The sequence below is a fragment of the Chroicocephalus ridibundus genome, chromosome 7 (genome assembly GCF_963924245.1).
Source record: "Chroicocephalus ridibundus chromosome 7, bChrRid1.1, whole genome shotgun sequence".
Classification (NCBI taxonomy): domain Eukaryota; kingdom Metazoa; phylum Chordata; class Aves; order Charadriiformes; family Laridae; genus Chroicocephalus; species Chroicocephalus ridibundus.
The window spans coordinates 43121712-43139105 of record NC_086290.1 but is presented as its reverse complement, the minus strand read 5'-3'; the positions used below and the strand labels follow the sequence as shown (position 1 = coordinate 43139105).

The 17394-nt window shown below is 43.0% G+C and overlaps 1 protein-coding gene across 10 annotated transcripts in view; it reads left to right on the top strand.

Annotated features, from left to right (window-relative positions):
* The window catches only part of AGAP1 (ArfGAP with GTPase domain, ankyrin repeat and PH domain 1), a 380589-nt gene that overhangs the window by 328758 nt on the left and 34437 nt on the right, over positions 1-17394 (top strand). For all 10 annotated transcript variants that reach the window (XM_063341692.1, XM_063341691.1, XM_063341694.1 and 7 more), the window contains one exon: positions 4497-4719. In XM_063341692.1, the coding sequence (XP_063197762.1) occupies positions 4497-4719 (223 nt within the window). The remainder of the gene's footprint in view (positions 1-4496; positions 4720-17394) is intronic.

Genomic DNA, 17394 nt, shown 5'->3' with positions numbered 1-17394 from the left:
ATCCCTGCAGACAACTTCCCACACCCACCCGTGTCCTTTCAATGGATCCATGATCCGTTCCGGAGCCCACGCCGTCCCTAAGGTGTGTGTTTCTCTCCCCGGTCTTGCACATACCCCAGTATTTATGCAGCCAAGCTAGATGTTTCATCAGGAAAATGATTTTGCAAGAAAGCAGCGCTTTTTTTCTCCCCCCTCCATCAGCCAGGTTGTTTTTCATCCAGATTGCTTCATGGGTCAAGCTGGCCACGCGTGCACAGTGCCAGCAGAAGGGATGTGCCAAGAACATGTTGCTGAGAGGGCAGAGTGGGACTGCCCTTTTTGGCAACACTCAGTGCTTCGTTGTGTAGCATTTTGGGGGACAGGGGGGTTGATTTGGGAATCTCAGCTGGAACCTTAATTGTTTGTATTCTTGTAGTTGATTTAAACCTTCTTTGACTCTTCTTGCCATTTGGCCTTCCTAATTTTCAGGCCCCTGTCTTTTCTTTTGAAAAATTTGCGGTATTTCCAAAGCAATGTATCTTAAAATGTAAACATGCACGTGAGGTGAGCCTCAGCCTGCTGCTTTTTCTGCCAGGCTTTGCTTTATTTCCTTCTCTCCCTTTCTGCCTTGCATGGGCAAGTCCTTACCCCCAGAGCGTTTAGCATCACAAACACCAGCGCTCCTGTGGAAAGCTTACGTAGTTTGCATCTTCACAAAGCCAGATGTTTGGGAGCAAAGGAATATGAGATGTTGCTGTCCCTCCGCTCTATTCAAGAGCCATCAATCTTCCACTTCAGAAGTCTCATTCTTCCTCTTTCTGGAGCTCTTTGCCTTTTTAGCACTTCATCACAGCACTTTGTTTCACCAGGGGATTTCTGCCTTGTTGTATGTTAATCAGCAGCAGTGGTACCAGCAGCATCTGTGTGCCACCAGCCTTCTGGCCCGTTGGAAGTCTCAGACTTAAGTTTTTAAGTCCTTTTTTTAAGCGTCCCATCGCAGAGCAGTAGACGAGGCTCTTTAGGTGCTGGAGTTTTTGCCTGAGAAGGTCTTATTTCATGTTTCAGATGGAAACTGATGTTGCCTTTTCCCAGAGCATTGAAGTCCCAGTGCTGACTTCTGTCTGGAGAAGGCGCTGAAGATGATGAAATTGCATTAGGCAAACCCAGACAAATTCCTGCCCCCGAAGGATTTTAGCTCTTCCAGTCTCACCCCTTAAAGAGCAGATGAGAGGAGAAATACATGTCACTTTTTCAAGATATCTGGAGAGCATGGAATATCAGGTCTTTTCCGTTGTAGAAGAAAACAGGGAGGGCTTAGAGAGAGAATCTCATCGTGAGTTTTCCAGTCCAGGTGTCTAATAACTGGCTATGGTGCATTTTATATTTGAGAGCCAAACACTGAAGTAAGAGTTTGGGTGGCCCTGGGAAGCCTATCAGACCCGTCACAAGATTCAATTTTATGTTCAGAATAGGAAAAAAAAAAACAAACTTTTAAGGAACAGAAAAGATGTAAACTTTTCTCTCTTTTGCTGCAACTCCTTGCAAGGTGTCTTCACCCCCTGCATCTCCTTCTTTCTCTGGCTTTTCTGCTCCTCCCACTCAGCCCAGCACTGCCTTGCACGTGCTGAACTCATCAGGACTTAGCGTGATTTGCCATGGTTGCCTTTCACCAGCAAGCTCACGTCCAAAGCGATGAAGGAGATGGCAAGGAGGGCTTATTCCCCTAAAAGAGCTCTTCCAAGAGCTTTCACCTTCAAATGATCGATCTGATGGAGGTGCAAGGCAAAGTGGGGAGGAGGTTATTAGAGAAGGAGAGAGCAAAGCACCTTTAAGAATATGGGCAGCTGAAAATTGTAATCTGGGACTGTTCAGTGATGTTTAAAAGGTCATATTTTGTTTAACAAGTTGTAAGTAAAACACAGAAAGGAAACTAGCTTTATAGCACCTATAGCTGCATTGAATGGGCTTTTTCCTTCTTTTACCATCAAATTTGGGTCTATGCATTATGGAGAAGAGCCTACCACATGCTTGTAAGTATTCTGAGCATCCTCCCATTCAGAATTACTCTTAGCATCAGCAGGAAAAGTGAGCTGATTTTTGATCATCTGAAAAAAAAAAGGAAAAGGAAAAAAAAACAGCTTGAATAGTTCTGGCTTACTAAGCATGTGCGGTTCTTCTCAGTAGAAATCAGTCGTAACGAATTTCAGGCCTGAGATTTAAAAAGCGCTCAACTACATATGAGAAGAGGAAGATGCAGGTAGGAGCAACAAATTGAAATCCGGGCCATCTGTGAGCAACTTGCCTTTATTATCGGTGGGTAGGGACTTCTGTCATATACTGTACCTCCTTTTGAGAACAATTTTTCACGTGCATACACTAAAACAGATGTCATCAGTGGTGTTATGTCAGGTTTTTTCCCAGAATCCATCGAGCAATGGCACTTGTCCGAGCTCCTTATTGAGCCTTGTATTGCTCCGCATTATCCAGTGGTTACTAAGTCTATTTTTTTTCACTGGATGTCTATAGTAAGTTCGACACTTGCCTTTCCTAGTTTCCCACCTTCAAACTCAGCCGTGTGTTATCAGACTATTGAATTTTAAAATGCCACCTTGACAAAATTCCATGTAACTTCTTGGTTATCGCTTTGGTGGACACCTTCAATTGCGCCAGCACTGTCAGTTGGAAGTCAGTGAATATTTACAAAATTTATTCAGTTAGGCTTCAAGTTACGCAGAGGTATTTGGTAGGGAGGTCAGATTCTTAACATCGGTTCTGTTAGAATAATTGGGAAAATATTAATCAGTATTTTTGCTCACGCTTCTTTGAGCTCTTTGCACTTCTTATTTTTGTGAAGATGACCCTGGCCTTTGCAGGTCGTGAACAGAGATTTCATTCCAAGGCACAGTTTGCAAATTTTAAATTATTATCTGCCCTGTTTAAGCTTTTACTGACAACTTGGTATTTGGGGATTTTTAGTGAGTTTCAAATATACTACTGGTTCCCCCACTGGCAAGACACTGAAAGTGTCTCACCACTGATGGAGGGGACCTGAAGAAAAATGCAGGAAATGAGTTTGCTATGGTTGTTTTACCAAGGACTTGGAAAGCATGGAAGGAGTTTCATCTCACCTTATTTTTTGGAGATCTGAAATGCTGTATATTCCTAGTATAAGACTTGGTACGGACAAGAACTTTTTAAACAAAAGATGTGTTTTTCTGCTCAAGTGAAATTACGTGGGGGATTTTTCTTGTTGGGGATATTTTTAGATTTCTAACGACCGACTGAAAAATGTCAGTCAGTGCCTTCAGTGAAATGTGGGACTTTGCAGTTAATATTATCTGCTTTCCTTTCATATTTTTTGATCAAATGTGACGTGGCAAAGAACTAGGAAACTTTTTGTTTCCATGTATTTCACCTGCCAAAAATAACTTTCTGGGTTTGGGTTACATAAAGTAGGTATGAATCTCTGGATGAAATCTCCCCGAATGGAAGGGGACACTGGAAAATCATTTTCTGTCGGCTTTAAATTTTATTTAGATTTGAATAAAAATTGCCTGCCCTCTCGATTAATCACCATTTTCCTGCTTGGCTTTCGCGATAGCCTACTAGTTCTTTGGGAGGCCCAGGGTAAGGCGAGAAGAAAAGATCTGACAGCAGGGGGTAGAAAAAAAAGCCACCAAAAATTCCTCCCATATGCCTTTCATTGCATTTGTTAAAATGAGTGTTTGTTGGAAAGAGGGAGACTCATAAAAATCCAGATTTAAATAACACGGGACAGCGACAAAAAAACGTGAGCATCTTGGGAGATGACTTTGAATTTCCCGGCTTTTGTCAGGTTTGGCACAGCCTTACCGTTTGCAGGGTTATTTGTGTGTGTGTGTGTGTGTGTGTCAGTGGAATCCTTCTGGCTCGTACACTAAAACCGGAACCGTTCAGAGTATCGCATTTTCATCTGAGTACTTATCTCCCTGATCTCAGAGATGAAAACATACCCCATAGTGTGTTAGATGTAAAAGCCATATGTAGGTGATGATATAGATGGTTATTAAGGCAGTTGATATAGTTAGCAACAGAGACATTGTATCTAGTCGCCCTTTTTTTTTTTTTCCTCCTTTTTCCCCTGTAATTGGCTATGAGTGGCTCTGCATTCCCAAGGAGGGGCTTTCTCCACTACTTCCTCGTCAGCTGCCTGCCACTGCGGTTATATTTTCTTTGTTTCTTCTTTTCTCTCTAATTCATGTTTTTGTTTTGACTGAAGGTGGAATGATGCATCTTTTGTGACTCCCCCCTCCACAATATTTTATTTTTTTTTTTTTTAACTCCTTGAGGGTTTCTCAGGAGTGTTAGCATCTCCACGGCGCAAAATTGACCCTTCTGTGAGACCTTCCAACTGCGCTTTTGAACGGGACGCCTGCATTTTTTCCCCCCTGGGGCCCTAATCTTTATCCACAAATATTAACTAGAAAGTTTTGTTAGGTTTTTCGTTGTACTAATTGCTTGTGTCCCTTTTTCTGTAGACCCCGACTGGGCCAGCTTGAATCTGGGAGCCCTCATATGTATTGAATGCTCAGGTATACACCGCAACCTTGGCACACACCTCTCCCGGGTCCGCTCGCTCGACCTGGATGACTGGCCCATAGAGCTCATCAAGGTGATGTCTTCTATCGGGAACGAGCTGGCAAACAGCGTCTGGGAGGAGAGCAGCCAAGGCCACATGAAACCTTCGTCAGACTCCACAAGGTAGGCTTTCCCACTCTGTCTCACCATGGGCGAGCGGGCAAGCGGGATGTGACGCTGCCCGTGGCCAAGGCTGGAAGCTATGAGCACATAAATCTTCATTTTGACGTTGCAGTCAGAGGTGGTAGGGCGTGACAGTGTTTTACAATATGGACTTTTAAAATTCTTCCTTGGAGTAGGCCTTATAAAAATTAATCTTATCTATATCTACACTGCATGCCCAGGAAGAAGGTGTGTTAAAGGGGGGGGTGCAGGTGTCGAAAGTTGAGTGACCCCGTTACTTTTTCACTCTTGTGAAGGTTTCCTTAGCAGCTCTACAATTTTTTTAATTTTTTTTTTTTTTTGTTCGATTGACTGACCGACAAAACAGCAGGAGATTGAAACCTCCTGCCTGGTTGTTCCTCAATCTGAATTATACTGTAATGTGTCTCTTTGTTTCGGGAAGACACAAAGTTCCTGGCTCTTGGACTATCAGTTGGTGATTCATAATCTGCCTTCAGTAGTTCAGGCTCACCCAGGAATTTGTACCTGGCCGTCAAGTCTTTGGGTTCTCATCAAGGATGTTGAAAGGTCCTGCTCACTGTGGACTTGCTTTTTTTTTTTCTGTGTGATATATCTGAAGGCGTAAGTTGATGGGGGAATGTTTTTCCTGAGAGAACAGTATTTCACCCACCAGTCATCGCTAAGCACAGTGAAAATCTTCATTATGCGATGTGGTGGTCTACCAAAAGCCAAAAGTTTTTTATACTTAATTTACCTGATCAGTGTCAAAGGAGGAAGATGTTCTGAAAATAGAAAATGCAAGTGATAATAGTTATAACTAAGGTGTTGGCTTGCGAGGAGCAGAGTGACCTCTGGCAGACTGTATTTCAGCAGGGGAGGTTCAGGCAGCAGAAGAACCTTCTGGACTACCTTGCCCAGCTGGGCCAGTCTTTGAAGTCATCTTCAGAAGTGCGTTATAATTGTCTTAGGGTGAGCTCCAGGGGAGCGGCCGGCATCCGAGCACCGGGTCGGTCCCCAGGCAGCAAACAGCACGGTGAAGCCTTATCTCACACTGTTTGCCTCCTGCGTATGAGAGGAATCTGAGGGAATTATGTGCTGATTTTGTTTATGCGTGTTTCTGGATCCTGCTTTTCCCAGTACCAGATCAAGTGAAATATAACCTGGGAGTACATACCTGGGCCGCCTCCCTAGGGTGTAGGAGGAGGTTTGTACTCTTGTCTGTAATAAAATCAACTGTTTCTTATTGCATTATTTCGTTAGCACTGAAAAATGAATTTGTGGTGCCACCTTTGGTTCATCTTCGAGAATGAAGCCAGTACATTAATCAGGCTACTTAGATGAATGACTATGCATATAAAAATGTTCGGGGAGACCTACGCAGAGATTTTGTTCATACGTAAGCTGTATGTCTGCTCTATAGATGTATATTATTAGACAGCTAACAGAATGATTTCATCGGGTAGATTGAAATCAACTTATTGCTGCCTTTCAGTCATTAGTAATCCAGAGATCTTATATTGTTGCAAGTAACAAATACATGTTGCTCCTTACTACTGAGGTGAGCTGTAGACATACCTCAATACTAAATACTTTTAAAAGGAAAAGGCATGCTCTCAATTGGATTTTTTTTTTAAATATTATTTTAATATACATATAATAAAGATATTACAATGAAAAATCTAAAATACGTGTGACTGTGATGAAAAAAGAGCCACCCATTTTAATTAAATTATTCAGGTTTTTATGTTTGGAAGTGAGTTTTACTTCTAGAAAATTAACTTTGTTCTCTTCTTTGTTCTCTTCTCTTTGTTCTCTGAGTATTTCATGCTCAGAGCTTATTTTAATTCTTCTTTGTTTCTGTGCATCTTTGTGTTTATATTCAGCTGTTGATGTTTGTCAGTGACATAATTGCACTTTTTTTCCTGGAATCTAACATTTTTGAACAAAAGGTATAAAGATTCATGTTTTACATATGCATTTCCATCCATGTGTCTGAGCGCACACTTACGTGATGGAAGAGCTGTTAGAAAAAATAGAATTAAGATTAGGTGAAAACTTTCCCACAAAGAAATTGTAATCTTGGTGTGTTACTCCCATTTTTTCCATTGTTTGCAGTGGGGACTGAAAGGATATTTTTCACATAAATATCTGAAAGGTCTGCTTTTTTAAAGTGTGTGCCTCCTTTTGTGCTTTACTTCGGTCTCTACTAGGATCATAATCCTTCTGTCCAAGATGTGGCAAGAAATATTTTCAGGTTCTTTAGATATCTCGCTGCTGTTTGAAGTTTTGCATGAGGAATCCTATCAGAAGCAACTACAAAGGACCTGAAATGGGGTTAAACAAACCCCCCTTCTGTTGTTGTTGAGGGACTGAAGGGGGAAGAGGCAGCTGAGAGAAGAGGCAAGAAAGAAGCAAGTAGAAAGATGACTGCGGAGCTGAGATTTGGAGTGCTGGTGGAGGAGGGATGGAGGGAGTCCAAGGATATTTGGAGATCAGGGAAGAAAGAATCATTCAGCAAAACTTCTCCTGAAGGGGAAGAGAGCTGGTAGCTTGTGTTGTGGGACTGTCCCTGCTCCAACGGGTCAGTTGGAGTCTGAGAGCTGCTATATGCAGAGGTTTGTGAATTCAGCGTGCTCCTGCTTTAATGAGTTCTCACCAAAACCCCATCAGATGGGAGAGGACAGTACTCCCATGTTTTCCTCCAAGTTTCTCCTGAATTTGTTCATATCCCCGTTCCCTTCTCGCAGCTCGCTCGCAGCTCCACTTACTCCATCTGTCTCGTGTAGCACTGCCATCTTCAGTTCCACTAAATATACTCATTAATTCATCCTCCGTGGCTTTCCACATGTTTGCTCGGACCTTCACGTGGTTCCTGCAAGCGAAGTGTTGGAAACACAAGAACAGATTTCTTAACCATTTCTTAACCAAGCAGCAGTGAAAGACCTTAGACAAATACAGTCTTCTCATGTCTTTCGTTATGATAGGCATGTCTCTTAACTCTTTCGTCTCCCGCAAAGCCCCAAAAGTTGTCAGCACAATTATGGACCTTCCGTTAATAGACTTTTGTAGAGGGGATGAGACATACATGGGTTTCACCGTTTCATATTGCATCTTTCTGTTGGAGATGAAGCCATCAGTGGAAACCCATAGGCTTTATGGGGCAAAAAAAAAAGGATTATTGACTGTTCCACAAAGACTGAATCTTGGGTTGGGAGGTTCAAGGAGCATTGACGTGCTGGGCTAAAAGGAGCCTGGAAGTCTTGACATGGCTTCAAAAGGAGTCCCTTCAGCTTGGGAGAAGTCTGCACTGATCACTGAATTACTGCAGTGGCTTCCCATGTGTTTCTGTTGAGTAGAGGGAAGGGTGGAGAGACCCAGGGAGACCCAGCGTTTTGCAGGAGGGATTGCCAAATGGCTGATGCAGGCCATGGCATAATTAAGGAGTCTTACTTGGGAAAACGTCACCAATCTTTATAAGAATAGAGCCAATCCAGGCTGTGAGTACAGCTCCCATTTTTAATTTTATACATTCAAAAATAAGTTGAACTGATACCACGCTTAAGCCACATCAAACATACCATACTGCCCTTTCCTAGTCCACTCAGATTCTCTTAAAAACTCTTTCTCCGAGAAACTCATGGGGAAAGATAAACCTGAAAACATATTTTGAGGGTCAGAAAGGCTCTCAGGTTGGCGGGTGTGAACTCAAAGCCTGAGGGTTTTGTAGCAAAAGGCATTACTCCTGTTGCTTTTGTCAAGGATCTATTGCCCAGGTATGTCCTCTAACGTTAACACATGCCAAGTCTCATCAAGTCTGAGAAGCTGCTTATAAAATAAGCAGATCTCCAGGTCATCCGGCGCCTCTGGATCAAAGGCAATACCTTGGATGGCCTCTAGCATGAAACTGGAAGGCAGCGCAAGCTATGGGAGCACAGGTGCAATGGGATCCCTGAGGAAGCGGCGTAGAGCAAAGTGGTGGCGTGAGGCAAAGTTCAGGCTGAGGGTGTTGGTGTGATTACGGGGAGGAAAGAGGAATAAACACAAGCTCCCGGTGAGCACAAAAAGTTGGCGAAGCGGCAGAAAACCCAAGTGTGGGCGAATACGCGCATGTGGAAAGGAAGGGAGACCAGCTGGCCTCTGAACGGTGGTGTCTGTGGGTCCGTGATTAGGTCAGCTTTGGAAGGCTGGTAATTGGTTCCAGCAATTACCAGCAGCCCTGAGAACCGCCGCTCAAACTTCGGGAGCCCTGTGACAAATTGAGGCTGACTGCTGGTGAAGGAGTATCGACTTCCCATTTCTAAACAGGGGGATCATTAGTCAAGAAAAGCATCTTTTAATTACTCACAGTAAGGAAAAAAAAAGGGGGGGGGGGGAAGGAAAAAGATCTTTCAGTATGGATCCTGCAACAACTGCCGTTTTTTTTTTTTTTTCCAAGTGCATTCAATATTAAATTTATTGTCTTGGAGGGGAGGCATTGAGTGGGGAGAGTTTGCCTGAGGTCCCTCCTTCAGTAATGCGGGTTTAATTTGGAGTGAGAAGTCAAATTAGAGTAAATCAATGTTGCGACAATTAACTGGGTCTGGGGATGAGATCAGGATTTTCCCTTCTAATTGCTATTGATACTACTTAAGCACACTCTTAAAACATTGATTCGGAGTGGTGCGACACAGGAGTAGCCTGGTGGGGCAGGAGCAGAACCGCTCCATGGAGGAATGTCAGAGATGCGGTGAAACCAGCTTGGGAAGTCTGCGCCATGTTTTGCCTGGGCCTTTTGCACTGGTACTTAGACTTAACAGATCTTCAGCTTTCTTCTGGACACACCTCACGTGTTTTGCATTCTCCACATACTACTCTTGCCCACGTGGCTTCTGGTTTGCAGACTTGCTTGCCACCATCGACTTCCTAAGACGTTGTTGGCCTTTTCCAAATGAGATGAGCTGCCACTATCCCTCTGCCCATTCCAGGAGGTGATTATCTGCTCCTTGGCCCTCACCCTCTTTCTCCCAAGGTCTCCACCTCTGTCTCGCTGGGAGTGCTGGGATGGATGTGCCAGCAACAAGACTGCCTCCACCAGCGGGAAGCGTATGGCCAAGAGAAGGGAGGGCAGCATCATATCCAGGCACCATCCCAGCCATGTTTTTTGTTCTGCTCAAGTGATGCTGAATATTTGCATTAGCTATGTGCAAACCTTAAAGTTACCTTAACCTTAAAAACATTAAAAGGCATCATTTTGGCGCCTTTTTGAGAATATTCATAAATAGGAAGAACCTCCAACTCCATTAAAAGTGTATTTTAAAGCGAGGGATGAGTGGTTAGTAGAAGCTCTGGCGTAGTTTTAAGCTCTGCCAAGGCATCCCCAAGCAGCAGCTTTTTAAGTGGAGCTTGGAGGTTGGAGCATCCACTGCAGTTGTGCTCGGGTAGTCCGTTTGCAAAGCAGTCCCCCTGTTTATTCTGGTTACCAAAGATTATAAGAAAATAGAGAGGTTCTTCGCGCTGTCTGAGAAGTCTGGAGTTGGGAGCCGGCGGTGTTGGGAATTGACTTTCACCTTACGATGTAAGATCCAGTTTGATCCCTCGCTCACTAATGAACTGAATTTAATGGTGTCAGAAAAAACATTATGAAGCTCGACTATATTTAGCAGACACTTACAATCCAAAGCTGAAGCCTGGCGTGCCATTTCCAGGCTAGCATCCGCTTATGCTGAAAAATATTAAACCATACCTTCTTTTTTTTTTTTTTGGGTAAAAATAATTATTCCTTCATTATGGACAGCACAGATAAAGGGAAAGCCCAGGGAAACAGAGTAGTTAAGATCCCGGTATCGTATCCTGAATCTTGTAAGGATGCTCCATTTCATCTCTCTCTCATTTCTCGTTCCTTTTGGCCATCGGATTGCTGTTATAGTCCTGTTGGTCTCCGATTCCTGGCATAAGGCCGCGGCGTTACAAATGGGGCCTGGGGGAACATCGGGACCTCTCTATCGGCAATTGTCAGGTCTGGTTTCTTAGCAGTTCTTGGCCTGATGAGGTCAGTGTTTTGTGCCTTTTCAGTGCTCCTCCGTGCTTGACACCTTTCCTATTTCAGGGATGGGGGAAGGGTGTTTTTAAAAATAAATAATAATAAAAAAAAAAAAAAAAAGATTTTATTGTGAAGGGATGACCAGAACCCATCTGCAGTTGGGTGGCATCTGCTCCCCACATGTCACTTCCCTCATTAACAAGCAATTGAATTAATTAAATGCTACTCAGAACACGCATAACAAGCTACCGGCAGTGTCCAAATTAGCACTGATAATCAAGGATGATTTCCTTTATTATCCTGCTAAGTGGTGTGCAGGCTCTGATCTCCCTGTCTGCCCTCATCTATTTACATACCCCCAGCTTCTGCCTTTAGAAGCCGAGGTTATCTTACCTAGTTAATTTGCCACGATCACCAAGCATGGCGGATTGATATTCCTGCCTCTGCTGAAGCAAACCCCCCCCTTTTCTCCCCCTTTCCTTCCTCCCCGAGCCTGGTCCTTTGTATCTCAAGCTCACTGATAAATTAAAAGCCACCCCTGTGGTCTCTCAAGTGAGTAATAGAGGCAGAAATTTCATTTTGCAACTGGCTGATTTAATGATCCAAAGGGTAATTAATGGCCTGATTATCTTAATGTTAAATATGTCCGGCAGCAATTACTGTGACCTCCCGCTTGTCAAGGTCCAGGCTATGCTCTTCTTTCAATTAAGTTCTCTGGGGCTTAATGGTATGAATAAACTCCTCTGATTCTATCATTCCGGACTCTGAGATTTAAGCGAGCTAGGGGCTCGTTTGGAGTTTTAATCAGCCCGTCTTCTACTTGAGCGATCAGAGTTAACAATTATAACAAGGACAGTTTAACTTTCTTTCTCCCCCCCCCTCCCCGCTTCTACTTCTTTATATTTTTATTATTTTTTTTAAGCGCTCGGAGGGAATTTTGTTGGCTGCAGCGGCAGCTTTGCTGGGCTAGTCTCTCCCGATATAAATTATCATGTGAATGCCGCTGTTTTTCCATTTGACAGGCTTAATTAATTGGCAGGAGCGCCCGAAAATGACAGTGCCACTAATTGCAACTCCAAGTCCATTTCTGTCATTGCGGCACGCTTGTCAGCGGGCATGCCCCGCTCCTCGCCGCGGCCGGAGTTTGTTGACGTTTTCCATTTCGGTTTTCACATCTCGTCGGGGAACGTGATGGGATGTGATAGCCCAAGATGTGCCTTTGGGTTTTCCAGGCATGCAGTTTGTGTGCAAGAATGACATTTACTGCCAATAAAGTTTAGACAGCTGGGCTTCTGCCGAACCAACAGCTGCTGGGGGACTTAAGATTTGACTTAAGATCTTTCAGCAAGTCCTGTGAACAGGGGAGACTTTGGGAAGGAATTCATTAAAAGGAGAGGGGGGGAAAAAAACCCACAACCACCAACAAACCCTCAGAGTCGTAACTCACTCTCAGTCTTTCTGGTGGCTGATCTACCCTGAGCAGCACATCTCCCTGTGAGCTGGAGTTATATTAGCTCTGTTTTGGACAGCAGATATTTCATAAAGATAATGAGGGAAATGTATAAATTATTAGTTACAACAGTATTGCGTGTGGAAACACACACGTAAATAAAAAGACTGATTCATTGCTGCCAGTAAACTAAAACCTTTCCCCGTACAGCTGTAGAAATGAACCAATTCTGACATGCGAGATTGCGTGGTTTCAGATTAGAGTAATTGTAATTGTTTTAAAATTAAATCTTAAAAATAAAAAAAAAATAAAATTTGTCACTTACCAGTAGCTTCCAGGAAATACATCTAATAAGAATAACTAAGTGAGGCAAATGCAATGGCAGCTTGGGTGGCGGCTGTCAGATTTCACCGTTTGGAGGCCTCAGAAGCTCAAATGAAATACTCCAAAGATGAAGGTTAGTAGTAGGAGTATGACGTAGTTTATTGTCCCTGTAGCTGCTTGGCAGACCTTGTCATCCAAGAGCTGATCCAGTAAAACACTGGTGGCATGGGAGATGCCTGGATGATTAAAAATAAAAACAAAAAAACAAACAACAACAAAATAAACCCCCCTCAAGACCGGTTGTCCAAGTTAATGAGCGCTTTAGATGAAATGCTTCCTGGTTCAATTGCACGTTTCTTTTGTGCAAATCTGTGATAAAAACTCAACCACTTTGTAAACAGAAGCCTAGTTTGCAGTTGTTATTATTATTGTTATTGTTATTCTCCTCATTGCCTGGGAAAGAGGAAACCTGCAAAGGAGAAGTGTTTCTGTCTCCTGCCATGCATTAGAGCTTTTGTTAAAAAGCAGAGGTGTAAAAACCACAGTGGTTGGATGTTTTTATTTTTAATCTAAATAGCATAGGTACACCTTTTATTAAATCTTCTGAATATTTAATTTGTATATGCGTATAGACGTGACACATTGCTCTCTGCGTTCGTACCTTCCATGGAACAAACACACGCTATGTGGGCACTGCGACGTAGTATGTTATGGACCCGTATAGCCCGTGGTCAGCGGCGATTTCCAGTTACACTCGGTTTCCAGTATGTCCTTTTCATCTTGTTTACCACCTACAATCTGGAGAGTTCGCCCAAGTATTGCTGGTGTCGTCTATAGAGTTTTTGGAGAGAAGAGCCAACGAAATTCTCATTGCTTTTGTCTTTTTTCTCATTTTTCCTGATGTCTCTCACATGTCAGATATACACCCATTTGTTGTTTGTCCTTTGAAAACCGTTTTTGAAGAGGAGAGAGGAGAGCAGCATGTTTTGGCCTTGTTTCGATACCTGCTACCTAAGATACCTCCTCGCTAAGACGCTAAGATCCTTCCTCAAACCCAGATTTTATGGGTATGGGGACAATACAAAAATGAAGATCAGACTAGTGGGCTGGAGGCAATGGTCAAGCTTTGAATACTGAACTAAAGATAGAAAGAGGGGAAGGGCCTTCAAGGGGCCTTGAAATAGAAGACAAAGAAAGAGGAAGACAACAGTCCATATTTTATCAGCTTACAAGTCTTGAGACATTTGGTGTTTTTACCCTGTAACGTTATCCCCAGGAATTGTTAAAAACACTCTCCCGTTGTTTTTGAAGGTATTTTTCAGTGTTGATTAAAAAAATGAGAAGCCCCCTCTGAATACACCCAGCGGTCTTAAGAAAGACATCCTTGAGTTTATTAAGCTTACAAGTTAAAAAAAAAAAAAAAAAAAAAAAAAAAAAAAAAAAAAAAAACATTAAAAAGCAAAAATGCTGCTTGAGGACATCTTGCCTCTTGAGGTTTCTGCAGTAGGACAGGTGATAGAGACTGAAATGTTTTACCTTGGAGGTACAGTCAACTCAAGGTACCTTTGTTCTGCTGAGATTCTTGACAATTTTTGGTTCTATTTTCCTGTGTATTTGGCTACCACACTGAAAAGCACCTAAAGAAGAAGTCGATGAGCTGTTACACTTTGGGAAATCCAGGATTTCGAGTTCAGGACCCAAGCAAGGAGGATTTCTTTCTGTTGTATGGACAGTGATGAGCCAGACGGTGGGGGAGATATATTGGGAAAACAGTATTCGTAAGTAAATAATCAGCTATCAGAAAAATTGCTTAATTTGTTTTGTTTACTGGAATAAGAACCAGTCTGTTGGCTGAGTGCCTGTTCTAAAGGTCTCAAAACAGTGTAGGGTCTTGGCTCCAAGCTCAACTTTCGGTTTAGGTATGGACTGATTATTTCTTGTTTTGTATTAGTTCTCTCCCAAACACCCAGCAGAGCTAGACAGCATCTCAGATTTGAAAACCAAAGTGTCTTCACATCTGCTTGGCCATAAGCTACTTGAAAAGGTCAACGCAGAACTTACTGATAGAGAGAGAAGCATCACTGCTTTTATTAGAAACTACTTGGGCCAATGTTTAACTGTGGTACTACAAGAGGGGAATGGAGGAGCTAATTAGAACAAAGAGATTAATTTCAAATGAGAAAAAATTGGACATTGTATTTATAAATTGAGGGGAAAATACAACTTAGATCAAGCTAATGGCCAAAGGCGAGTACCATGTAAAATCAGATGCCAGCCGCTGTGGGCTAGTCTTTCCCCAGAAAATTCCTTGATACCTTTATAAACATTTAGAAAGAAAGTAGAAATGTGACTCAATCACATGCCACAGCAAATTCAGCCATAACAAAAGACGGACAACAATACCTATGTGACAGTGACACTTCCCATCCTTGGTGACAGTAGCCTCCCACCCATCTAACTGCTGCCCAGAATCATTGCAAACCTGCAAAGAGACAGGTCCATAAGCAAATGCCGTATTTCAGTCCAGAACCCAGACCAGGATGATGGTTAACAATTCTGCCGAAGTGTGAAGATGACCAAGTATAAGATAGTTTTCTCTAGGGTCTTCAAGAGATTTGGAAGCCTTTTACTGAGAAAGCGGCATCAGGCTTGGGTAGGGTGGTTTATGTGCCATCCATCTTCTCCCTCCGCCGACATCCGCATGTTTCTGTCTTTTCCCCCGTAATCATTCAAGCGTGACTTGTCATATCAGCTCAAGGATCCCGTCAAAATCTATAGTTTTGGTGCATTAGGGTTTTTTTGGTTCAACAAACAGGTCCCTTCCACCCTGTGGCAGCACTGTATCAGAGTAAAGGAAGCGGTGGGAGTTCATGGTCAGGGGCAAGGGGGCAGATGGAGGCACATAGAATGTGTTGGGTTGGAAAGGGACGTTTAAAGGCCATCTAGTCCAAGCCCCCTTCATTAAGAAGAGACATCTTTAACTAGATCAGCCATTCCCGCAGCAGCCCACTGCTAGGGCACGTTGCTATTGCTCATTTGGATCAAAGTACAGATTGGTGGTGGAGAGCTGTGAAGCAGATAACAGGTGGACTCTGGAGTACATTTTCTCTGGATTTATTTTTAAGAAAATAAAAGTTGCTGCCTTGCCAAGCTTGGAGTTTGCTGCATGAACTGGAGATTGAAACCACACTCGTTGTGAGGTGTTAGTCATGGTGCTTGTTTTAGCTGCCTAGGATGAAATACCTGGATTAGGAGCACAGTCTAGTGCAGCTTCACAGTCAGAACTCTGAGATGGGGCAAGCGCCGTGTAGACGAGTATTAAGAAAAAACCTGAAACACCACCAGAAACTGGATTTATGCTCGTGTGCTCCTTATTTTCAGGAGTTAGCGTCTGTCAAATCGAATGGGTTTTTACTGGGAGGACAACAGATACTTCTGTCACTTCAGGAGCAACTCCTTGTCTAAAAACACAGAAATGATTGAACTTTGCGATAGAACATTTTCCAGGAGAGTACGTTTACATCAGCTAGGCTTACTTGAACCCATTTTTTAGTCATTTACGCTGAAATTAAGTTCCACGACGCTCAACGTATGTGCGCATGTCTGCTACTCCACAACACCTGAGGAATAAATATGGAGAGTTTCATCTTAAATATGGCAAGCTAAAAACAACCAAAAAATGAAATTTACTGTATAAAGCATTGGGCAGCCTTACCAAAGCGATCTTTGCCCTCGCCATCTTTAATACTCACTACTTAGTCAGTTATTTCTGAAAGGAAAAGCATTTAACACTTGTGTTGCTATCGAAATTCAGACGTTTGTGCAGCTGAAACTTGTAGTAATAAAAAGGCCGAAATAAAAAAGCTATTACGAGGTCCCTCAGGTCAGATCCGAAGGCTTATCTGTGCGATGCATTCAGCTTCGGAGAGTACTGTAAGTCAAGCGCTTGCTGTTGCTGAGGAACTCAACAGAGCTGTTTAGCTGGCAAAGGAAATAACCGGCATATTAAAAATATATATATTTTGTTAAAAGAGATCTTATGTAGAACATTTTATTTTTATTTGAAGCTTTTCTGTGTACTTGGCGTTTAACCTGTAGTTTTCATTTCTCCTGCCCTAAGGTCATGGCTGTCTCTCTGGATGTCAGGTCTCATCGAACATCAAGTTGTTTTAACTAAACATAAAATTCAAATTGGTTGCTATCCGTGGCATAAGAGCAGTTACTCTAAAGCCAGTTTGTGCTGCTGAAGCTTTATTATATAAATTATTTTTAACATTTCTACACGTGTTTTCTGCTGTTAAGAGATAGAAGTCAGTTGTGGTTGACTACGGGGCCAGGCCGTTGCTGGGTAGGCTGAGAGCGTGGGAAGGTGATCCTCCCGTCACCTTTTTCTGGGCTTAACTGGGATGGGACGTTACGGGGTGGCTGTGTTGCACAGGCAACAAGCTTTCGGTAGCGGTCACTAGCGACGGCGGTAGTTCCGTTCTTTCACCCTCCCGCATTGGTTTTGACCGTTTCAGCCTTTGGAGGTTGTTTGGATGGCGGATCACTTTGTTTGAGCTTGTGGTATAGCAGGGAAAAGAGAATGCCTAAAACCAGCAGTGGTGACGCTTAACAGTACTTTTTAAAAAAGGCAGTGCCTTGCCGTGCTACTGGTGGCTTTGCTGGCCGGTGACACTAGGTACAGAAGCAGCAGCATGTCTTTGCTTTGGTCGTGGCTACAGAACCTGCAGGGCTCCATAACAGTAACTGTGACCAACTTTCTCTCTTTTGTGTTTTTTTTCCCTTTTTTTCCTTTGTTTAAGACTGAGCTTTGTTTCTGGCTCTGCAGGAAGCTGGTAGCCTATGGCAAGGGACTGGGGAGATAAGACTTCAGTAAGAT